Source organism: Cryptomeria japonica, chromosome 3 (genome assembly GCF_030272615.1).
Source record: "Cryptomeria japonica chromosome 3, Sugi_1.0, whole genome shotgun sequence".
NCBI classification, from domain to species: domain Eukaryota; kingdom Viridiplantae; phylum Streptophyta; class Pinopsida; order Cupressales; family Cupressaceae; genus Cryptomeria; species Cryptomeria japonica.
In genome coordinates, this window is record NC_081407.1 from 516,093,655 (window position 1) to 516,119,422 (window position 25,768).

Consider the following 25,768-nt stretch of genomic DNA (forward strand, 5'->3'; position numbering starts at 1 on the left):
GATTACTTTGAAGACAAAGTACAGGCAGAATGAGACTTGGTTCCTCAGGAATTTGAGGAGGCAATGTTCTTTGGTCATTCTTGCCATCTTTGTTGATATCTTCCCATCCTATGAGGAGTTGTTTGTCACATAGTTGAACTACTCGCCAAAAGCAAAAAGTCGCCAAGGCCTGGAAAAAAAACTCGGTGAAAACTCGGCGAAAACTTAGCAAAAACTTGACAACTTAAAAAAATTGCTTATATTTAATTAGAAATGCATTTTTTTTGCAAAATTCAACGAGGAGATGCATCCAATGAGTCAATAAATGAGTACACAAAAGAAACAAGCTGAGTTTAGATATATTTGATTGATTTAAATGCAAATTGGGTACAAAATGGCATCCTCTTGTGCAATGCTGATGGCTGATACACTGAAACAAAAAGAAATAGCAAATTGTTTGTGTAAGACTAAAAGTAAATACTACATCAAAACATTTTATATCTTCCTCTTCCCAACTCAAGTGAAAACCAGAGGAGAGAAAGAACTAGAGGTTCTAGTCCTAGGAGTCCGATGTGGCTCCTCCACCTCACCAAAATGAGGTTGTGTAGCACCCCTCACGGGGTTTGAGGGTGAGAGAGAGAGGGTAGAGAGATAGGTGTAGATCTTGGGGGAGAGAGGAAAGAGTGAGATAGAGAGTGGTAGAGAGAGGGGATAGAGGAAGAATGATAGGGATATAGATAGGTCTAAAATTTGGGGCAGATAAACTAAGTGAGATAGAGAGAGTGAGGAAATGCTGATAGGAGCCTACTGACTATTGAAATTTTACTTTTTTGAAAATTTAAAAGATCTTCTAAAACCTAGAATTTGCATTATAACTCCTAGAGATCTGAAACCACTCTCAAACATCCTACCAATATATACATGAAATATAACTTAAAGTATGACTTATACTTAAATTTTATATTTCATGTATATATTCTGATGAAGAGAATGAGGTTGACATGACAAAAAAATTGGGTAACATTTTGACATGTTTGGGCCTCTTTTTTTTTCCATGAATGTCCATGGCAAACTCCTTGGAGATGGTCATTCATAACCTAATGGACTTCCCCTAATTTAGGCACTTGAGTGGCAATCCATCATTGTTCCTGAAGAGTTTACCTCGAATCAGCACATATCTTTGGGACTGCAATTTCTAGGGTTGTTTCTAGTTCTCATCAATCTCGGGAGTGCAATTTGTGTTTTCCAAGTAGAATACTACATCTTTATACCATGTATCTCTCAAATGACAAGGGGCATGCACGAGGTTAGAACTTGCATAATTAATCTCTTATTTTCCATTAGCCTGGGCAGGTGTCAACCTTTAACCAAGTTTGTTATTTGCACCTTCATGTTATATTCTTGGATCTTATTAATCCATGTGCATTCTTACAACAGGCTTCCTACTAAGTGAAGATGTCCTTTACAGTAGAGTGTGGTATGCATGCAATGATCTTTGCATGCATGCTCAAGGCTTGAAGTTCTTTACAACTTTTTCAAGAGCATAGGCATGCTTCTCCAAGATTGAATCTTTCAAATCTACATTTTGCAAGGATTTGTTGAAGAATGCTATAGGCTGTTCATACCATAGTTACAAGACTTGGACTCGACTTGGACTCGGCAAGCTGATTTTTGACTCAGAATCGGACTCGGCAAAAACTTGGCCAAGACTCGGCAAATTAAAAAACCCAAGAAATTAAAAGATTTTTAATGATTTTAAACTTGTTTCATGCATTTTTTAATATAAAGACGTCAAAGACACAATAATCTCATCAAATAGAAGCTACTTTGAACACATGCACAAGTTTACCTTCATCACATAAGTATAAATGCAAATTTTAGGATTGAGCTGAAAGAAATAAGCTAAATGAAATAACACATTAGAAATACAAAATTACAAATAGTGTCAAATGTCTACAAAATTCATGGAATATGAAGTCCATGTCATCAAAAGTTCAAAACATATATCAACCTAAAAGCTAGAGCCTAGAAGTCTAAGGCTTAGAAAAGCTAATATTAGTGATCACTCGACCCCGCAATCCGAGGCCCATTGCTCACACTCGCACTACCACTACTTCTAGATCCAAGAAATGTAAGCCGAGGATTTAAAGAAGCCTCTCCACCAATGGCTGACATTTCTTCCATTTCTTCCATTTGCTTCCTTTTTAATTCTTTTTTCTCTTCAAATTCCTCTAATTGAGCTTGCACTTCAAATATAGCCTCAGGGGGTGCTTTTTTGCATGGTTTTGCATCATGGCATTCTATTTATGCAATGCGATATTTCAACTAGTTAATACCTCCTCCATTACATTTTGTTTTGCAATAAGTAGATGGTACTTCTCCTTTTTTTGATTCGTGGATGCCATGTTTCCAATCTTATCCTTTCTAACTGGGGCACCACTTCCACTATCGGTAGGCTGAGACATTATGCTGCAATATATTGTAAATAAAAAAAATCAGCATGATGTCTCTTATTCTAATTAAGTTAAAAGTTAAAAATAAATAATAGAAAGAAAAAACAAAACTAGGATTTCAACTTTCATATTTTTTCCATCAATATAAAATAAAACAAAAACAAAACAAATATACAAAAAAATAGAAATATGAAAGTCAGAAAATAAAAAAATAACAAAAAAATGTAACTTACCTCTTTAAATTTGCTAGAAACCTCTTCCAATCCTTCTTTAACTCCTTTAAATGCTTGAATGCAAGTTCCTAACTTGCACAAACAATCAACAATTGCAATCTCCTCTTCAATCTATCTGCCAGTCTTCTCTTCAGTGCCTCTATTTTTTTGCTCAAAACCCTCTTTTTCTCTCCTTGTGTTTGCAAACAAGAAAAATGACTTTTTAGGGTAAGAGTCAAAATATATTCACCTTTTGTTTCACTTAAAACAAACACTTTTTAATTTTTTTGTTTTTTTGTTTTATTTTTGCTGGGCGGTAGAGTCTTGGGCTTGAGACTTAGTGAGTCTGCCGAGTCTGTGCAAACCCAACCAGACTTGTCTGAGTCCGAGTCCAAGGTCCTCTGGCCTTGGCAAAGGTGACCTGCCTCGGTACTCGCCGAGTTTGGGCCAGACTCTGCGAGTCTTGTAACTCTGGTTCATAGCCATAAATATTCTTTTGTAGCAAAAAATCATCTTTGTGCAAAATGATGCAAAGGAAAAGAGTTGGAAGGGTTTAAAATAGTCAGGACTTGTGAAGGTTGGTGCCTACCTGAGTGCTTCATTGATTTCCAAGAATGATAGGGATGAATTTCCTAACAAAGTTAATTTGCCCAAAAAATGATTGCACATTTTTTACAGTCTATATAGCTAAGGGATGAGATTGATTGCTTTCACTCCCTCTATACCTATCCTTAGCTCTTAGATACTATATGCCAAAAAAGATTAGCTTCCACACCAAAAAATTGCCTTTCTTCGGATTCAAAGAAATTCAACACACTATACATTTTTGGAGATCAGCTCCAGGTGTTTTTAATCCTTGGCCCTTTGAAAGGTGGTGCCCACATTCTTTAGCCCAAATGGCATTCTCACAGCCCGAAGAAGTTGTAAATGTTGTCTTGTGCTGCTTGGACTCCTTAACTAGCACTTGATTGTATGCAAAGGGCCCATCCATCATAGACATTAATTTTGAACTTGTTACCCTCTGCAGCAAATGGTCCAGGCTAGGCAATGTGTAGCTGTCCTTGAGAGATGTGACATTCAAATTTCTAAAATCTATGCAAAGACTTATGTTCTTGCTCTTTTTTCTTACTCCAGCAAGGTTAGACACCCATGAGGAGTGCCCAATTGACTTGATAGTGCCCCCTTCCTTTAGCTTCATCAATTCCTTTAGCATTGGATTAATGGACTTTTGTTTCGCCAAAAGGGCTTTGTATCAAGCTTTAGAGGAATTGCAGGCTGAAACAAGTCTTCTCTATATGCTTTCAGCTCATCTTATGACCAAGTAAGGTATTTTTCTGAATATCTTCAATAATGCAGTCAACATTTGCTTCTTTGCTAGTTTCAATTTCTTCCTAATGTAAATTGTTGTTGGTGCAGCACCAATCTCAAGGTTAACGCCTATACCATCCTCCCTATTTGGTTTGCTTCTTGTCTTGTAACAATCTACACTTTCAAATGCTCTCTCTAATGTAACAAGGTATCTTGGGATGGTACAAGTCTTTAGTTACATTATTTTGTTCCCAAGGAGTGTTTCCTTTCCATCCTCCACGTCAACCATGGGTGACCAATCAATTATTGACTGTTGAATTCATCCATGCAGTTCATAAACCTATAGATTTGTTCATTATCATTGAACACATGCCCACAATAGATGTTATCTAGTATGGTAGGCCTCATGAAAACCTCAATATTGTATGTTAAATGAGGTGAGGCCAACTACAATTTAAATTTAGGCATACAACTACTTAAAAATCTGCTCCAACATTCTTTGATCTACTAATCCATTCAGTGTCAATTGTTGCAAATAGCCCCAAGGCGTCCTAAACAACATTGTAGTACATTTGTAATATTTTGTCCTTTGCCGCATAAGCACCTCTTACTTTTGAGACAACCGCATCCAAATCACTATGAATCTCAAGCACTTACACCATGCTTTTAGTGCAATATTCAATCCCAACATCAAAGCCTCATACTCTATGATGTTGTTAATGCATTGGATTGATAACTTGAAGGGAAACCTGAAACGGTCACCACTAGAAGAAACAAGAACAACATCCACACTTGTGCCATCTTTGGAGCACATGCTATTTTATAAAGAACATGGTCCTCAAGACATCTTTCTCACCATAGATAAGAGCAAGGCAAGAGGGAGGATTGGTTGAGCAATCTTCATTTTCACTATAGTACCTAATAAAATAATCAAGATTTGCATCAAGTACAACACTTCATTTGTGGTCTTATTAAGGTCTTCATTTTCATCATAACACCTAAAAAAATGAAGAGTTGTTACATAATATGTTAAGATAATTTTAGAAGGGTTGATATTGAGGAAATCCATAAGTGGTGACCACTAGGAGTTCATCTCTAGTGTTTTACAGATTAAGTGGTACTACTCAGTAAGATCATCAATTGAAGTGTTTGACATGCTATGTCATCCACATGGTCAATTAGAATTGGCAATTTAATCCCTTACAACCCCTGAAATTGGCATAAGAGAGTGAAAAAGGACAATTAGGTTGATGACAAAGGAAGATGAAGACAACAAACCTAGGTTAAAGAAGTTGGAAGATGAGATGATGCAAGAATTTCTAGCAAATAAGAAAAGGTGGATAGGTTAGAGAGCAATAAACTTGCAATGATTAAATAGTTTAGTATCTCACGACTCAAATAAGAAAAGGAATTGGAGAGAGCCAAATGAAAGCAAAGCAAATCATCTTCGGGAGGCTCTTCAAAGTGGAGGCAAAGATAGATATACAACATTTGATGGAGAAATAGGCACCGAGAAAATTGATCAATTGAATTGGAGCACCAAAGATAAAAAAGAATACAAAGAGGTTGATGGTTTCATAGATGTAATATAGTTTTAAACCCTAGTGAATAAATATGATACCTAGGCCCTATAAATTTGAATGATAATATTGTCAATACTTGATTGATTAAATTGATGATAAATTACTGTAAATTTAGAAAATATAATAGTAAATTTTTAGTTAGGGTTTAGATAAAATTTGGAAATCACTATCGAAGAACATCAAAACTAAATTAAGAAATAGATCAAGGGGCAAATCTTATCTCTAGAAACATACTGAATCATGGAAAATTCCATGAGCCCCGAGTCATGAAAACTTGGGCATGTTGTGGTAAACAAGATAGAATTGTTGTTATATGGGCTTTTGTCTCTAGCTCATGGCTTACATATGCCTTCTATGGATTTGGAAAATTCGGATCTAAAGCATACAAATCCTTCATTCCTCTCATGCTCATTGACTCAATTGTCATAGTGGACAACAACAATTGGCTTCTTCTCAAGGCATTTATACCTTGTAGGATTTGTCAAATCTATGTTTTTTCACATAAAATAACATTACAAGAACTCCTCTATCCACCTCATACGTCTTTGGTTCATCTTTGTTTGGATGTTCATGTACCACATGTATTTATCCATCTATAGTACAAAATCTTTTTGCAAAAGTAGTGCCTCCACTTCCATAAAGCATGAACGATGTTGTAGAACTCCTAGTCATACACCAAGTAATTCCTAGCATCATTCAAAGTATCACTAGGAATGCAATTGGTGTTTCTTCCTAGCTAAGAATTGAATTGATTGTGGTTCCATTTGCATCATAGTCAAGTTAAAAAACCTAATTGAAATCAAGGAGCAGCAATAGAGGCTCCTTTGTCACTTTCTTCTTTAAGAGTTCAAAATTCTTATCAACAACAATAATCCATTGAAACCCATTTTTCCTGTTATAATGAGTTGGTGCACAAATACCATTGAAGCTTCTCATAAATTTTTATAGAAGCATGCCAACCCATGGAAACTTTTGACCTCTATGGGACTCTATGGTACTAGACATTCTATAATCACTCTCACCTTCTTTGGGTCCATCCTAAACTCATCTTGAGATATTGCAAATCCAAAATAGTCTACATAAACATGTATTTGTTCAAATTTATATACGTTTTCCTTCCTTGGCTACACAAAATCTCACAGCAAGTGTGCATGATGCTCTTCCTTTATTTTATTGAACTCCAAAAAGTCATCAAAATAAATGATAAAAAACTTGCCGATAAATAGCTTCAGAACCTTGTTCATCAACCTCATGAATATGCTTGGGCATTCATCAACCCGAATGGCATCGCTATCCACTCATGCAATATCCTTAGTACTAAATGCAATCCCTCACTCTTCCCCTTCTTCCATTTTGACATGATGGTATTCATTCTTTGGGTCAATCTTTGAAATTAACATGCTTTGGTCAAACAATCTAGAATATCATCCATCTATGTTAACACAAACCAATGATGATCTTGTTGATTAGGTGGGAGATTGTACTCTTTTCCTATCCATCTTTCTTTGGAGTAAGTATGGTAGGCACGAACAAGTAATATTTTCTCATATTAAACCTCTTTTTCCAGAAAGTCCTTAACCTTCCCCTTGAGTTATGCACACATATCTAGGTTCATCTATTGTGTTTCTTTGCATGGTAAGTTGGAACCAAGAATGAGATCCAGACAATGTGAATGTGCTACATCAATGGCAATCCCTCTGGTATCCCATTGACTATGGCATCCACACACTCTTTGAGTAGCACTTCAATTTCTAGTTGCTTTGCATTACACAACTTATCATTTCACTCAAGATTGAATACCTCTACATAGCACTCTTGTGTGTCTCTCACCATCTTTAGAAACTCCTTACCACTCAACATCACCTTGCCTTCTATGTCATATTTCATAGGCAACACCTCAAATTTCTTTCCATCCTTCATGATGGTGAAGGTGTTCTTTCTTTTGTGATGCAAGGTTTTTGTAGTATACTACCACAATTGAACCAATAAAATACGACATGCATCCATTGTAATTATATCGTGTCTTACTTCACACGTCTATCCTCCAATGTAGAATGCAACCTTGTGCTATTTCATCACAACGATTTGTTTTTCCTTTTATAACCAACAGTCTCTCTGAAGTGTGTAATGTCCCCAACTCAAATCATGAGGATTAGCAGCACATTGGCTGTCCTTTCCTTGGATTACCCAAGAGGAAGAGGACTTAGAGCATCATTTTGTAAATATTGGAATCTTTGGCTTGTTCTCAATTCTAATCTTAAGTTGTGTGCATGTCTTTTTATGCAACTTAGGTGAACTAAAGTGATTTTAAGTTGTGGGCACGTCTTTTTAAGCAACTTAAGTAACTCCTAGGCAAAAGACTTAAGTTGTCCCCCTTTTATGTACTTTAAGTGATTTTTAAAAAGCATGTGTGTGGGTTTTCAAGGAGCCTATTAGCTCATTTTTAGGGTTTTAATGTGATGTATTGGATTAAGAGGTGGAAATCAAGGGCTGAGATTAATTATCTCTTTGGGAGTTATTATATAATTCTCGAGAGCTCTTTTAGAGCTTATTATGTTATGAGTTTTCTATCTAATGCTGCTGCAATCTTGGCTTAAGGTCTGAAACCCTTGAGTATCCCTGGTTTCGGAGAGACATATGGGCTCCCCATAGTCAGAAGGGTGTATTCCGGTTGAAGAGCTTTGGTTTGTGAAACCCTAGCACATCATTTTCCAAGGCTGCGATTGTTTATCATGTATGGAGACCGATTAAGAGGTGCAATTCAGAGTTACAGTTTCAAATTTGGACTAACTACAGCAAGGTATCTTCATATTTTTTAGTATCATTGATGACAGCAATAGAAAGGACAATTTTATCAGACCTAGTGGGAGATTGACAAAGTCGGCTAGGATTTGAGGATAAATTCTGAGGTAGTTTATATCAAATATCTGCATACTTTAATTCTTCTTTATCTCAGAAATAAAAGAGAAAAATCATTGTGTTCATTTAAGGAATTTTTGGGCAGCAATCAAAGAATTTTCTGTACTTTTTCTAGGGTCAGTATTACTCAGAAATTTATTTATTTTAGCAGAAAAAAATCAGTTTTGTTATCTGCTTATAAATATGAGTTTATGGTAAAAATTCTCGTATGCAAATATAGTTTCATATTTAGATTTTTCTGTGCCCTAGTTCTGGAAATATTGTTATTTTTATAGTATCCCTATTCAAATGGGGATATTACATAGTGTGAGGTGTGTAACAACTTTCAACTACAACTTTTAAATCATGTCAATGGACAGTATGTTATCTATGTTGTCTCCATGAATAATTAATCCATAACACTTATCACTCTATTTACACTTAGTGCCAAGCATACTCTTCCTCGAATATATTTCCTTCTCTTCTTTGGTTAACTTGAGCAACATTTTGTACATAATCAAAATTTTCCCAACATTTGAAGTTGCTCTTTTTGCTTCATTCGTCTTCTTTGATTTGTGCAACATGCACCCACATCTCCAAAATGACCTTTCTCTTCCTTAGCATCCAAACACTTGAATGTGTGATAATATACTTACCCGTATCTAAAGCAAGTCCCTTAGAAGCCACCTCCTACACATCCGTCTTTTCCCCTAGAATTTGAAGTCTACTCGCTCTTTGACCTTTGTATAGAAATCATTTCCACATGGTCCTTGTTTTGTGTATATTTCTCTTACATGTACTTCTTTATAGATGTCTCTTGACACAATTCTAGTTTCTTCAACAAGTTTGGGGTGTAGGTTGATGGCATAAAATTTGCTTTGATCTTAGTGATTATTGGTAGGAAACAGATTTGACACATGACTTGATACTCAATTGAAACCCACATGGGTTGGTAGATTTATCCCCATTAGGTTGAAACCTAAAAGTGTGGCCTAATGGAGGTTGATGGTGAAAACTTGCAAGGGCATCAAAAGAAAATTCTAACAAGCTTATTCGCCCACAAAACAAGATGAGCTAGAGATTATCCCAAATACTATAAAACATATTATGGTAGTACTAGATGTCTTGTGGTACCTTCTAATGGTTGAAGATGTATAGGGATGAGCTTAAGGACTCTTCACTCCACACACATGGATAAACTATAATAGATAATTGTGAGAGAGCATATTGCATAAAACAACACAAAATCAAGAAAAGATAGATGTGAGTGTGAGATGTGAGAGATTTCTTCTCACTACTTTAGAAAATAGGCAAGGAGATATTTGTAGCCAAAAACATGTATAGGATAGAGAATTAAGGAGATTGAATGTGAGTGAATTACCTAAGCATATGTGATTTTTATATCTATGGTTGCAAAATGAATATAATATTTAAATGGCATGAATAATGTATCAAAGGTTGTATCTCACATGGTCTTGTGTGAATCATCCAAGCATATATGAGTGAGTGTGAGAGAATAAGGCAAAGATTCATGTGAGTGATGAATATCTAAGGGATATTTTGTCACTACTCTAGAAGACAAGAAAAGAGATATATAGCCGAAAACATATACAAATCCAAATTCCCAATTTATATTGTATGTCAATAATGGTCGTTTGATCCCAACTTGAAATCTACTTGTCTATATTGACATGGTCTTATTGCACAAAATCCCACCATAAGGTGACATGACCCTTCAACTTTGTGCTTCTCTAATTGATTCTTTAAGGGTCACCAATTGTTTCAAACTCAAAATACTTCTCCAATTTTATTATTTAGCCTATTAACTTTGAATTCAAGATTCCTAAATAAGTTTGTAGATCAAACCTTAATTTTGCTTGACCTTTATTGTGGCTCTCATGATCCTGTCTTTTGTGATGACTTCCTCATCAAGATCAATGTCTACGAACTCTTTGCATGGTACCATATTTCCTCTCATCCTTTTTAATGCCCTTTATAATAGCCACTTCTCTTATCTATATGGTTGTTGTGTTATCAAGCTACACCTAAAGGGTTGTCATCACATTAGTAAGATTTGTAAAGTGAAGTTCTTAAGTTACTCACTTGTTTCATACTCTTCTTCCATTGTAGACCATGACTCCTTAGATGCACCTACAACATTACACTTATAATGCACTTCGTTATGGAGCTCACATAGCTCTCACTCACAAGATTTGATTCTTGTTCTAATACCAAATGAGACGAATGTCTAGTGGGTCAATTGAACAAACATCTCATAGTTGTCTAGAGTTACATAACAATAGCACAAAAAGATTGAATAATAATGTCTTATTTGAAAAACACACATTTTTTTTTATATAGAAGAGTTATAGACCTTATGGGGCACTCCAAAATGTATGGAACCATGAGGTCAAACAAAATATACTTTGCAATATTCACTTTACAATTATTCACCTATTTTGGTGCTCATTCCTTAAGCATTAAGTCAATATAGGTTGTTTCCTCAACTTAAAACCCATCTCTAGTGAGTTATAAACATTGAATATTTATTACTTTCTATCCTCAAACAACCCTTGAAGGTCAGAATCCTCATAACTCAAGGATATAGGTGCATAGGTGGCTCTAGGTGTTATTATTCAAATTTCAATTTCAAATTTAACTTCTTGAATCTCTAAAACCCTAATTTTTCCCTAGTAATCGCCAACAAATGCTTGACCTAAAATGCTCTATTTATGTACTTAAAAACCCTAAATTTCCTCACACACTCTTATTCAATTTGTCTTACACTCTTCCAAAACTTGTCTTTAAGTTCTCTCATCTCCCTACATTCCTCCATGCCTAAATTCTTGAAGACCCTCCATGATCTTCATATTTTCTCCTCATTTTTAGGATCCATAGCTTATTTCAAATCCCTCTCCTTGCTAAGGATTATCTATTAGAGTTTCTCTCATCCCCAAACGTGAAGTTGAGAAAACATCTTATAAAAATCACCATTATTGCAAATCTAAAGACCCTTTGAGCTTATCAAAACAATATTTCGAAAATAAATATTTTTAGAACCATTTATTTCAAATGATACATTCTAAAACTATACAAAAAATTAAGAAACTTAAATTAATATAATTATTTTAAATTTAATAGAAAGATTGAAATAGATTTATAAATAATTTTTAAAATTTAATTTATAATTTTAAATTTTATATTAAAAAATAAAATAGCATAAATAATATTGTGAAAATAAGAGAAGGTAGATAACCAACCAAACTTTTGCATCTTCCGACTTGCGCTGAACAATGGAAGGCATTTGTTTTATCCTCCCTTAGAAAATTTTGGATCCATTTCATTTTATTGTATAGACTTCAAAACAACGCTTTTAAAAGATGTGTAAATCAAGTTGGTAATATATTTTCTCATTATAATGATGTTAGTGTGTAAATTCTTATATGATTGATGATTAAATGGTAGGTTCGAACAAGGGATGAAAAATTCAATGTCATTATTGAAAGATGGAAAACCTATGAAGGGAATGTGACCCGATGGTGAGGGATCAAGACATTCAAATATATATGAAATGCTTATGCCTCCTCAAGATGCATTATTACTTTTTTCATGTTATTTATCATTTGTAGTATGAATTTTCATTCTATTTTTAAAATGGAAGTTAGTATAAAAATATTAATTTTGTTGAATAAAAAATAATGTTAAATATAATATGAAATAATTATATAAGATTATATTATATAAATATGATTAGAACATAATGAATCATGACTCCCAAAAAAATAGTATTTTTTTTTTCTCTTGCAGAAAGACTAAATATCTAATGATGCTTATATGTTCTCTTTATTAAAAGATTTTATATTAACATTGTCAATTACATTTGTAATTCAACTTAAGAGCAATATTATTATTATCGATTTTGATCATAAAAATGTTTGTATATTTTATATAAGAAAACATGTGTTGTTTTTTAATTTTCTATTTGTTTGTTAAAATCAAGAAATAAAACTCGCCTTCTTACATATCAGAATCAAAGTATAAGAGGGTGAGAAAGACATTGGAGATTTTGAATTCATATGATATTTAAAAATGGTATCTAGAAGAATGTTGAGAAAGATAATTTTGATAAAACAAGCTGCTTACATAGAGAAGCATTTTTTAAAAATGATAGACAATAATTTATTTTTATTGTTAAAGGACAAGTTACAAAAGTAATATATTAGAAATAAAAATGGAAAATGATTTTACTTTTAGCTAGAAATAAACAGTTTTAAGAAAAATATTAAAGAGGAGTTTAAAATTCATAATGAGAAAATAGAAAGTAGAATGATAAACACACACAAAAATAGAAATATTGAGAGTTTTAAAAAATAATGATAGAATATAGATGGTAATTAGAATTTTTAATAAGTTTTTTAAAATAATTAAATTTGATTCTAAATAATTTCAATTGAATTTAGAACTTATAGAAAAATAATTTTCTATTTTCTTTTTGTATTTTGACAAGATAGTGTGATGAATTTTGAGAATGATGAATATATTCATTGCATCTATGCTCATTCTGGTTCTGGGATTTCAACCACATGAGAGACAAGGGCAGCAATAACTCTTAGTATAGGGCAAGAAATGAGCATGTGGATAAATATGGGTTTATGAAGGAAAAATCTATAGGATTCTATTTCAAGAAAAGAGTTTTTGAGTTGTCCAAATTTTAATTCTTTTTTTTAAGTTGATCCTCCAAGGCCATTGAAGGATGTCTGGGAGTTGAATATAATAATCAGTGGAGTCCCCACACCTCTCAAAAGTGATTGGGTTGCAATTGTTTCATTGTCCTCAACAAATTATTATTATTTTATTATAAATGCAATTATCCTATTTGAAAATACTATTATGGGATTCCACAAGGAAGTTTTTATAAGCTAAAGTGAATTTTCATCTACCTTGTCTTTGATCTAAATAAAGAAATCTACCTTTACCTTTTATATGTAGATTTGCTTATGAGGGTAGGATAAGTAATGTAAACCATGCTACATAGAATTTCCAAGATTGGAAACACCTTGGGCAAATGAATCAAGGCCTATAACCAATTCTTGCTCCGTGGCTCAAGAAAAGCAACAACGGATATTTTTCATCGACATTTTTAGGAAGGGCCTATGTTCATTTTGTCTTATCTATGGAGTATTGGTCGGAATAGTATCTTAAAAGTATGTGGATATACTTAAATGCATTGCTAGTTAATTTATCATGTTTTTTATTAGAAAAGCAACAAGAACAAGGGTGTTGACCCTTAACAACAACCCTTAGGCAGTAAGAGGAAAACAAACCATGGGAGAAAGCTCCAAAAAAGAAAAACAAGGACAGACAAGAGAGAAGAAAAACTTGTCAAACCAACAACCCAAACCCAACTCACTGAGGGGTAGAGGCACACAGGCCTTGACAAGGAGGGGTCTAGGGGAGGAGGGAAGACTTCCCCTTTTGCCTGCAACAAACCACCATCCAGGCGATATTGTCATTAGGACCATCAAGAGAGATTAGTCGGGAGGGACCCTGCAGGGTTACAATCAGTAGTGTCATTAGGATTTATCATGTTTGTGATATTTGTTCTATTGTATTATCCTCCTACATAAATGTATAAAGGGGTTTCTTATTAGTATATTTGTATGTGTTGGAAATTGAATTGCAATGATAATAGACTAAAAGAGCAACCACAAATCTTTAATCACAAACAGTAGAGGAAGTAATCGAATTCGATCAAAAAGCATAAATGAATAAATCAAACAATCAAATGTAAACCAAATGATGAATCCGTGCAAGTGCCTCAATTGTTCTTCTTCTCATGTAGAGTATGATGACTCTCAAATTCATAGCTTAATTATTGTAGCATGATTGCACAAGAATTTGAAGATTGTGGTTGTGATGATTGAGGATTGATGTTGATTTTATAGATTTTCAAAATTTGGATTGGCAGTTGAGATTGTTTTGAGAACATAGTCAATCAATGGTTGAGAATTCATGAGACAAGATAGTTGGAGATAATCACTGAATGTAACTGAATTTGATGGAGAATTTCACTCATTTGATTGACTTGATAAGTTTGTAGATGAGTTAGTTAGAAAAAGTGATTTCGAAAAGAGTGGGCTAATTGGTTAGTTAAAAAATGGTGATTGAAGACTCAATGAGAATCAGTGACAATTAAGATTTTCAACATGTGATTTAGGAAATTGAGATGAGATTGACTTTGGAGGAAATTTTGGTATTGAAAAAATGTGAAATGAAATTGGATTGAGATGAAAATTAAATTAATTTGAATTTGGAAAGATATGAAATTTATTTGAAATGCAAGATAAATGAAATTAAACAAATTTAGAAACTTATTGAATTTGAGAGGACATCATTAGCTAATTAAATAATTTGAAATAATTATTTAATCATGAGAGGATAATGGAAATTGATTTAGTTAAATAGTAAAGATCGTTTAATTAAAGTAAATAATCAGGACTAATTTAATAATAATTTTTTTTAATTAATATTAAAGGAAAAATGATTAAAGATTAAATGATTAGAGATAAATTTGAATTATGCATTTGAAATGGAAGAACGGTGTTAATTTAGAAGAATAAGGTAAATTAATTAAATAATTAAAATTATTTAATTAATAAGAGAGTAGTAATATTAGCGTTTGCAGGAGCGGGACAATTTTAGGTGTTTACAATAATATAGTGTTTCAAGTTATCAAGAACCAATATGCTTATCATATCTAATAATTCCAAATCACATTGCATGCTATCTTGTTCTAATCCTAAAGAAAACCCTATGTTATAAACTATCATTGACTATCATTAAAGTACCAAATGTTGTATAATAACCTTGATAAGTAATTGCAAGTGTTATGTGATGCTCACATTTAATTGAGCATAATATGAGTAGACGTAAGTTGAGATATGGATTACATTGTTGGAAGTGCCTCAATATAGGTTTACTCTATTGTGATTTTTAGTCAAACGTTTTCAGACCTACTATTAGGCATTAATAATTGAACGGATTCATTAATGAAACCTTGGTTATGTGAACCTATGTGTAGCTACCTTGAAAGACCTTGTGAGGATAACTAGATATGAATTTGGTATCATTTAGAAGCGGATACATAGACAATCCTTGGGTGACTGATGGCCTTGTGACCTCTTTATAGGGGGAAGGTTTAAGGGGATATAACTCTAAGATCTGGAGTTGTTCGTAACTTGTTTGACCTCCCCTCTTCAAAAGAGTTTAGTATTGTTAGGAAATGTATTATTAATATTCACATGAATTCATAAAATAATAATTTAGAAGAGTTATTGTCGTTAGTTATTAAATTAATGGTACAAATATATTGAATTGTTAAAACAACTCAATATATTTAGTAAAACTGTTTATGAAGCTTCCTACAAAATAGGATATGAAAATCCTATCTACATATATAATATGCCTTGTACGGAAGATAAGGAAGATGCACGCATTATTTTGCTTTTGATTATTTGGCTTCTCTATATCTGCCCAAAACTGTTTATGAAGCTTCCTACAAAATAGGATATGGAAATCCTATATAGATATATATATAATATGCCTTGTAGGAAGATAAGGAAGATGCACGCATTATTTTGCTTTTGATTATTTGGCTTCTCTATATCTGCCCATATTTCTAATTTGGTATCAGAGTGGGCATGATTTAGGGAATTTTTATGCCTATTAATATGTGAGGAAGAGAGAATTTTGGCTATAAGGGAGGAGACTGTTACTGTAGTTGGTCTTGTTGATTTGAGATTGTATTGACCCGAAGTTCCTTACTGAAGTTTCAGTGAAGGTTTGATGTTAGACTACTGTTTCGTTCTTTGTCCTTGAATTTTACCAGGCTATCCAAGCTACCATTGAGGACTGCGTTGTTCTTCCATGTGTAAGATCTCAGCAGGTGCAGTCAGCGGGTACATTCCTATACAGGAGGAACGCAAATTAATGGTCTCAATTTTGTCATTGGCCTGTATACTTCTAGTTATCTCATTATTGTCGTGATATATTTCTCCTACTTGGGGATTGTTTGTTTTGCATTGGCCGAATTTAACTGGTAGGTACTAGTCCACGTGATTTCCAAGTAGCATACTGGTAGGTACTAGTCCACGTGATTTCCAAGTAGCATATTGATCCTCTGTTACTGCTCGTGCATCCGAGTTGAGTTCATACTGTTTATTCCTCAGGCAACGTTATTAGTTCTTGATTGGAATTGAATTTGATTGTTCGGGGGGCGGGCAACACTCTTTTTTATTAGATGAATTATTGTTTGAATGACTGATCGGGTATGTTGTGATTGATGGTATATGCATCGATATTTCATGTTTGGTGTCTATTTTCGATTAATATTATTTTCTTTTGTGGGGCGGTTGGAGACTCTAGTAGCACCACAGTTTGAAATTAATGGGAGCAAATGTTTGAAGAGTCGTGAAGATATATATCATTCAATATTAAGCACTTAATATCCACCATGATGTATCTCAACAATTTCAAGATATCAACCTTATGATAAAAAAATTGTTCTAAGAGATATGCACTATCATGACATGTTCATAGATATCAACCATATGATATCTATCATGATAGATTGTAGAGTTATTGTAAAATCGTCACCTTCCAATAATTACTAGAAATACAAGTGATTATCATTCAGAAGTCATCACTTCTTAATGATGTACACAGGTGCCCATAATGACAGAAAGAGTTTATATTAACCATCTTTATAATATATTAGTACAATAATAATGCTGAGACTCAAAACTCAGAATTTACATTTCAACCATACCAAGCTTACCTCAGAAGTGGTCTATCTTTGCTTTGGCGAGAGGCTTGGTGAGAATGTCTGTTGTTTGATCTTCAGTGCTAATATATCTCAACTGAATTACTTTTCTCTCCACCATGTCTCTAACATAGTGATAAGGTATTTCAATATGTTTGGATCTGTCATGAAATACTCGGTTTAGTGAAAGCTTTATACAATTTTGGTTATCACAGTGGATAATAGTAGGATCTAAGGATTGTCCAAACAATCCTACAATGATTTTTCTCAACCATACTGCTTCTCGTGCTCCCATAGATGTGGCAATGTACTCTGCTTTTGTGGAGCTTTGAGCAATTGAAGATTGATTTATGCTAAACCAGGATATCATGGCTGATCCTAAACTGAAGCAACACTCTGATGTGTTTTTATGATCTACCACACTTCTAGCCCAATCTGAGTCTGTATATCCGTATAAGTTTAGATCTATATTTTTATATCTTAAGCCATATCCAATTGCTCAACGAAGATATCTCAAGGTGTGTTTAGCTACAACTATATGTAACTACTTTGGTTCACACATGAATTGACTAAGTGCATTCACAACATAACAAATATCTGGTCTAGTATTGACCAAGTACATCAATGATCCAATCATCTGTCGGTAGAAGGTGGAATCTGTTGATTCAGAACTTGCAGTTGCCTCTCTTAACTTGTGTAAGTTTGTTTCCATGGGAGTAGACATAGGCTTACAATCCATTATTCCAAACCTTTTTAGAATGTCAATATTGCATTTCCCTTGATTTAGAATGATCTCATTAGTTTGTTGTCACACTTCTAAACCGAGAAAATAGTGTAGAAGCCCTAAGTCCTTCATATCAAATTTAGCTGCAAGTTCTTATTTACATTTGATGATGAGATTCTCTTCGTCTGTTATTAACAAGTCATCAACATAAAGGATAAGAATTAACATATCTCCATTTATTACCTTGAAGTAAAGGTTTGGATCTGCATCATTCTTTGAGAAGTCAAGTCATGATAGATAGTGATCTATCTTTTCATACCACGCCCGAGGAGCCTGTTTGAGCCCATATAAGGCTTTCTTCAATTTGCAAACATGAGAATGTTGTTCATGCACTACAAATCCTTCAGGTTGTTCCAAATAGACTTCCTCTTCTATTAAACCATTAAGAAATGCAATATTTACATCCATTTCATGGATTTTCCATCCTTTAGATGCATCAATAGCAATCATAGCTCTAACAGAAGTGTATTGGGCAACATGAGCAAAAGTTTCTTCATAATCAATTCCCTCTTTCTGAGAGAAACCTTTGGTGACAAACCTTGCTTTGTATTTTTCAATACTTCCATCTGCAGCATGTTTGATTTTGCAAATCCATTTAGAAGACACTACTGATTTGTTCTTACGCCTAGGCACAATGTCTCAGACATCATTCTTGAGAATAGACTTATACTCTTTTGTCATGGCTTCTTTCCAGGCTTGATGTTGGAAGGCTTCCTCAACAGTAGAAGGTTCTAAATTTATGATTTCACTCATTAGAGCAATGTAGCTAGGGAATCTTTTAGGTCTTTTACTTTCCCTGAAAGTTCCTTTTGGAGTTGCATAATTTTCAGCCTCCTCAATCATCTTCTTGGCCCATAGTGGTCTTTTCTTTGTCACATTAGTGTCCCTAGGTTCAACCATATAGTCCATAGGTTCAATGTGATTGTTGCCTTCAATTGATTCGTGAGTCACATTCTGAATCTCAGAGGAATGATCCTTTTCACTGTATTGAGGGGATTCATCTTATGTTTCATTAACATCCTTAGAATTTTTGAATGCAACATCCTCTTCAAATATTACATCCCTGCTTAGTTCAATTTGTTTTTGACCTGGAATATAGACCTTATAGGCTTTAGAAGTCTCACTATACCTAACAAAGATTCCCTTTTTCCCAGAGGGTTCTAATTTAGATCTTTTCTCCTTAGGGATGTGAATGTGAACATGATAGCCAAAAATTTTGAAGTGACCTATGTCTGGTTTTATTCCTATGAATGCTTCTTCAGGAGTTTTGTTATCAAGAAGGGAATGCAAACATCTATTTTGGATATACACAACAACACTAGAGGCTTCAACCCAGAATGAGGTATGAAGGTTTTGGTCATGCATCATGGCTTTAGCTGCTTCTACTATAGTTATGTTTTTCCTTTTTGCAATCCCATTTTGTTGAGGGTTGTAAGGAACAGTGAACTCCCTCTTAATCCCAACATTATTACAAAAAAATTTAAAGTTTTCAGAGATGTATTCCCCCCCATTATCTGTTCTAAGAGTCTTTATACTTTTACTTGATATGTTTTCTACTAAAGCCTTGAATTCCTTAAACATTTTAAGGACTTCATTAGACTCTTTATACTTTAGAAAATATATCCATGTCTTTCTAGAATAATTATCTACAAAAATAACATAATACAAAAATCCTCCTAAGGAGGGTACTGACATGGGTCCACATAAATCAGAATGAACAATTTCTAATACATTTTTGGATTTACTTTCACTATTATGAAATGTGCCCTTGGTATTTTTCCCTAAGGAACACCCTTTGCAGATTCCTTCATGATCTTGAGTCAGCTTAGGTATCCCTGTCACCATTTTCTCTATAGAGGGTAAAGCACGGAAATGAAGATGCCCTAATCTTCTATGTCATAGTTCACAAGTGTTAGAAGATTCATGAATAAGTGCTTGTGAAGGAGAGATGCAAAGTTTGTATAGGCAACTATGTCGAACTCTAATGGTGTGAGCCTTCTTGATGGTTGAGTTCTTAGGCCAGGCTAAGGCTTTTCCATCCATGAAGGTGATTCTATATCCTTTGTCTTCAAGAGCTGATATTGAGATTAGGTTGTGTTTGATGCCTGACACAAATAGTGTACACTTGTTAATTGAAGGGCAATGCCTAATTTTAGTTGAATAGTATAAGTTCCAATCCCATTCACTGGGTAGTTTGAATCATCCCCAATTGTGACTTCCTCATCAAATTTTTCTATCATAGTGTCTAAGTGCTCTCTGAACCCTGTTATATGTCGAGACGCCCCACTGTCTATTACCTAGGTGTTAAGGCTAGTTGATACTTGACTGGATAGAGCAGAATAGAATACAAGTCTTTTAGAGTCTGTATTGGGCTCGCTGACTTCAGCAATCGAGGCTTGAGGTTTAGGTCTGTCAGGACACTTTACAACAATATGACCATATTTAGCACATCTAAAGCATTGTACTTTAGATAGGCCCCTCTTCCTTTTGAAGGATTGCTTCCTGGTTGAGTCTTTACCTCTCTTCTCTTCTTGAAGTTATTTATTTTTCCTCTTTTGTGAGACTAAGAGTTTAAGGCTTTCATTTCTTCATTTTGGGAGTTAATTCCAGTCCCTCTAGTGATCAATTTGGATTCTTCTTGTAGGCAATCAGTCTTTAATCGATCAAATTTAGGGAGTTTGGATCGAGCACTAATTCCTTGAATAAACGATTCCCAAGAAGTGGGAAGTCCGTTGAGTGCCAACATAGTCAACTCCTTGCTATCGAATGTGTGACCAATAGTAGATAATTGGTTTCTTAGTTTTGTTATCCTCATGAAATATGAAGTGATAGTTTTACTTTGGTTCATTTTGATGTGGTGTAGTTGCTGTTTTAGAGTAAGAACCCTGCTAGTGTTATTTATCAAATAACATGTTCTCTAGTGTTGAAAATATTAGATAAGCAGTATCTAATTTTGAGATAATGGGAACAATGTGATCTCTTACTCCATCCACCAATAGTTTCATAGCTTTATTATTATTTCTTGTCCATAGGATTTTTTCGTCTTCTTCATGGGCATGGGTAAAGCCTTTTTCACAAGAGTGTTTAAATCATGTTCCTTTAATGCAAGCATCATTCTAAACTTCCAAGATACAAAATTTGCAGCTCCTTCAAGTTGGTCCTCAGACCTCTCCATTCACCATTTTGACGAATATAGAAATCTAGAACTTTTAATGGAGTTTGGTTGTGTCCCTTTTATAAATCTGATCGGATCTTTTCTTCAAACTAGCTCTGATACCATGTTAAAGTTTGGATCAGATTAGCTATGTGAATAGGTTTTTTTTTTTTAATATTTAGTTCTTACTAAACTATATGACAATGAACTCTTGAGTGCAGGTTGCTGCACATGTGAAGGGAACACAACTTAATGCGTAATGTATATGAGAGTGTTGAATTAAGCAGATCAATATCTAAAAGGCTTGCACTTATGATTATTGTACTTACCTATTAAACTCGAACTGCACCATGATATATACCTTATGGTATAGGTATATCAATGGACAGACATGCCTCTACGTACGTGGAGACATGTCGATGAATAGACATGCCTCCACATATGTGGAGACATGTCTCTTCATTGAGATGTCTCTATACCTAAGGTTATGCAAGACAACAATACCTAATTATTATTTATTCGGTTGGCAATCTAATACCGATTCCCTTAATCGTTTAACAGTTTAACGATTCTTCAAATCGTTAATCATTTACTGTTACATGCAAGTAACGATTTCCATAATCGTCTTTGAAAAGGAGATCAACTAAAGTCGATATGCACAATGATAATATATATCAAATTATTTAATGTAGAGAGTCGATTTATATTGATAAAATGAAATGATCAATATAATCGATACTTATAGATACGGTGCTCATATTCTGATTTGTATAAGCAATAATAAATATAAGTTATGTATATATAGATATTCATATATATAATAATAATAATAAGAACACTTATTGTTATTACATATATTAATATGTATATATTCATATCAACGATAATTTGTATTACTTATACATATGAGACTTCTTCGACCGAAGCTATAAAAACATCAACATTCTGGTGGAGCTTTCTTTCTTGGAAAGAAGTTGGTTTCATGGATCAACAAGAGACAGTCATGTACTTCTCTATCTATTGTTGAAGCTGAGTATGTTGCTGCTACTACTAACTATACACAAGTTTTATGGATGAAGAAAATGTTGAAGGATATAAAGGTGGATTGTGATGCATCGATAGTTATTCACTGTGATAACTCTGCTGCTATTGATATATTAAAAAATCCAGTATTTCATTCTAAGACAAAGCACATATCTATCAAGTATAACTTTTTGAAGGAGAAGGTGGAAGCAAATGAAGTTATACTGGTTTATTTGAACACTAAAGAACAAATTTTGGATATTTTCACTAAACCGTTATCCAAGGAATCATTTGAGTACTTGAGAGACAAATTGGGGGTTTCTGCCCCTCTGGTAGAGACTTGATTGATACGGTTTGGCATCAATCTGGCATGCATTATTTGAGATACTATTCATTCCTGCACTGATGTGGGATGCTACTGCTCAAGGGGAGTAGTCAGCTTTGAGATTCAGAGGCTTTGATATTTCTGTCAGAAATTTGGCATTGATGTTAAAGGGGGAGAGATAGTGATGTGAAAAAGATAAAGAAAGTGAAAAAGAAAAAGAAAGGGGAAGTGATATTGATAAAAAAAAGATATTCAGAGCTTTACAAAGATATTGTTCAAAGGGGGAGAGATATTGATATTCAAAGCTATATGCAGGTGATTGTTGGTTGTCTTCCATAGGGGGAGACTTGTTTGGCATTTCTTGGTTCTTAGATGTTTTTCACATCTAGTGTTGCCAAAGGGGGAGATTGTTGGCCATTTGGTGGAATTGATTATGTGTTGCATTGATTTTTTGTCATTGATGTCAACACTAGTTATTTGGATGCTTTACGGACACCCTTCTGGTCCCGGTAGGTTAAGTGGTTCTGGTTAACTTGGATCAAGTATGGTCCGGTAGGCTCTGGTATAGTCTGGTGATGAAATTGGCTTGTTCATGACACTAATACTCATATTTGGTCAGTTGGTTTTGGTTTGGTGATTGGATTCTATCCTGCTTGCTTAGAAGCCTGGTTTCTAGTTCCAACGAGGGTTTCACCGATAGAGATTTTGACAGAGATCTTTGATGAATTTCATAAGTGGCGTTGGTGCAGGTTTTGATGGAGTTTCAAGATGTTGTTGGTGATCATGTTCGAGACTTGGCGTTTGGAGATCATTGCTGAAGCGTGTGGACCTATACTTGGTCCCGATTGATCTAGGTTATGGACCGACTTTAATGTAACGTGTGGAGAAGACCTATTGATGTATTTTCGGGATGTCTTATGTGTTGATATTACTTGTTTGATCTAAGGCCAACATGGTTTGTAATTATGTAATTGATTTATTGTTTGGTGGCCGACCTGATTGTTTATGATCAAGGGTTTGTATATATAGATGTAAGATCTCATTGTAGATCATCGTGGTTAATGTAAGAGGTCATGGTCAAGGAACATAATGTGCGAATAATGTAATATCATTCAGGTAGAGGAGTTGGTCGATCATTGGAGATCGAATTGGGTTTATGTAAGAGGATTTAGTCCTCCGGTATTGAGCTTAACCGAAACTGTACTTTGGCATAGGAGATGCTATCTTTTGCAGTTCAACACTTCTCTAGATTGTAGTCTAGATTTCTATATAGTCAGTGAGACTCCTTTTGTGATGAGCAGTGTGCTCTAGGCTATTGGCCTTCCTGCAAGTGCAGACCCCTTCATTGTAATTCAGATACTGCAAAAGTATTATCTGATTCTGGGTAGGCTTCCCACCATGGTTTTTCCCGTTACCGGGTTTTCCACGTACAAATCTTGGTGTTGTGTGGATGGTTTTTATTCTGTGATTATTGTTTATGCTTAATTGGATTAACTACTGTTATGGTATTATTGTTTTGGGTTCTGGTATTAAAGTTTTAATTGTTGAATGTTTTTGTAATCTGTGACAACTGATTCACCCCCTCTCTCAGTTGTCTTTCGGTTATCTGAACTATCTAACACGTATAAATAATTGTAATTGAGCATTCGAATATAGACCAGTCAAGATAGAACATAGAGGATAGATCTTAAGATTTGAGGTCCCGGTTGTGACCTGTTCTATAATTAAGCATGTCTTAGTAGGCTAGTGAGCCGGTTTTTGTAACCCGATTGTTACCGGTTGATTGTAAACAGTTTTAATGATATAATTCATTCAGTTTTGCATTGCCTCCATCATATCCTTGTGTTTCTGTTGTGTTTAGTGTTGCTGACCGGTCCGGATTGATCTCTTTGAGGTCCCTCCTAACCGGTGACTGCACCAAGTGGTATCCGAGTGAGCTTTTATTCCAGAGATTGTGTTGTCCTAAGAATTTTTTTGTAGGGTGGCAAACTGTGGATCCAACCTGCAATTGCAGAGGACTTGTGTGAAGATGGCGCGAAGAGGAAATAGGAATGGTTGAGCGCATGGGAATGCAGACTGGTGTGATGGAAATGTTGCGATAAATTGCAGCCTGATTGGAAGCTGTTGAGATAGCCCAGAGAAGAGGTCGACATATTGAAGATCTGAGTGAAGATGAAGGAGAAGAAGCCCCGACAGAACAAGTAAACCCACCGACGATTGATCCAGATGAAGAAATGTTTTTGAGGGTTTTAAGTAGGGTGAATACTAAACCACATTTTACCCCATCGGAATATGATGGAAAGTTGGATTCAGATGAATTGATGGATTGGGTCTCGGAGATGGAGAAATATTTTTATTTTGAGAACACTGCAGAGGAAAGAAAGGTGAAGTATGCCTGTACCCGGTTGAAGGGTCATGCATCTCTTTGGTGGGAGTATTTGCAGGTTGATAGACAAAGAAGAGGTAAAGAGAAGATCAAGACATGGGATCGGATGGTTTCTAAGTTGAAATCAAAATTTATGCCAATTGATTAGCAAGTGAATTTGTTCTGGAAGTTGCAGAATTTGAGGCAGAAGGAATCTAGTGTGAAGGAGTACACTGAAGCATTTTAGAAGTTGAATATCAGATCCGAACTTGTTGATGATGAAGTTGAACAAGTTGCAAGATATTTGAATGGATTATGGATGTCTATACAAGATGAACTCGGTTTGATCAAATTGTAGAGTGTTGAAGAAGCTTACAAGTATGCCCCGAAAGTAGAAGAGAAGTTAAACAAAAGACATGAGAAGAGGCAGAGAGGTAGAGGTGGAAGGTTTTCCGGAGGAATTTTTCAAGGAGGAAGAGGATATATCAGAGGTAGAGGAACCTGTATGGATCAAAACAAGGACAAGTAAGTAAGCAAAGAAGGTAATTCATACTGGAAGGATGATAGAAATTTCTACCAAAGGAGAGAACCAGATGGCTACCAGAATGAGAATTTTGGAAAAGATGACAGAAGACAAGACAAGAGAGTGTTTAGAGGAACTTGCTATAAATGTGGAGGATAAGGACATCATGCTTTCAAATGTAAGAAGATAGAGAATACTAAGAGAACAATAGTGGTGGAAGAAAGCCCCACCCGATCAACTAATAAACCGGAAGATGGAGAACCTGTTGATGATGAGGAGAGCTTTGTGTCATACCGGAGGAGATGAAGAGCCCTTGTAGAGGAACAATTTGTTCAAGACC

At 34.6% G+C, this 25,768-nt stretch overlaps 1 protein-coding gene across 4 annotated transcripts in view; it reads left to right on the top strand.

The window, feature by feature from the left end:
- Positions 1 to 25,768, top strand: part of LOC131060201 (uncharacterized protein ycf45) — a 288,117-nt gene that overhangs the window by 205,669 nt on the left and 56,680 nt on the right. For 2 of the 4 annotated variants that reach the window (XM_057993354.2, XM_057993352.2), the window contains one exon: positions 11,899 to 12,194. The exons of 1 other annotated variant lie outside the window; for it this stretch is intronic. In XM_057993354.2, coding sequence (XP_057849337.2) covers positions 11,899 to 11,976 — 78 coding nt within the window. In that variant the 3' untranslated portion in view covers positions 11,977 to 12,194. Of the gene's footprint in view, positions 1 to 8,133; positions 8,520 to 11,898; positions 12,195 to 25,768 lie in introns of those variants that run through there. One more of the 4 variants, XM_057993356.2, reaches the window with a different exon arrangement.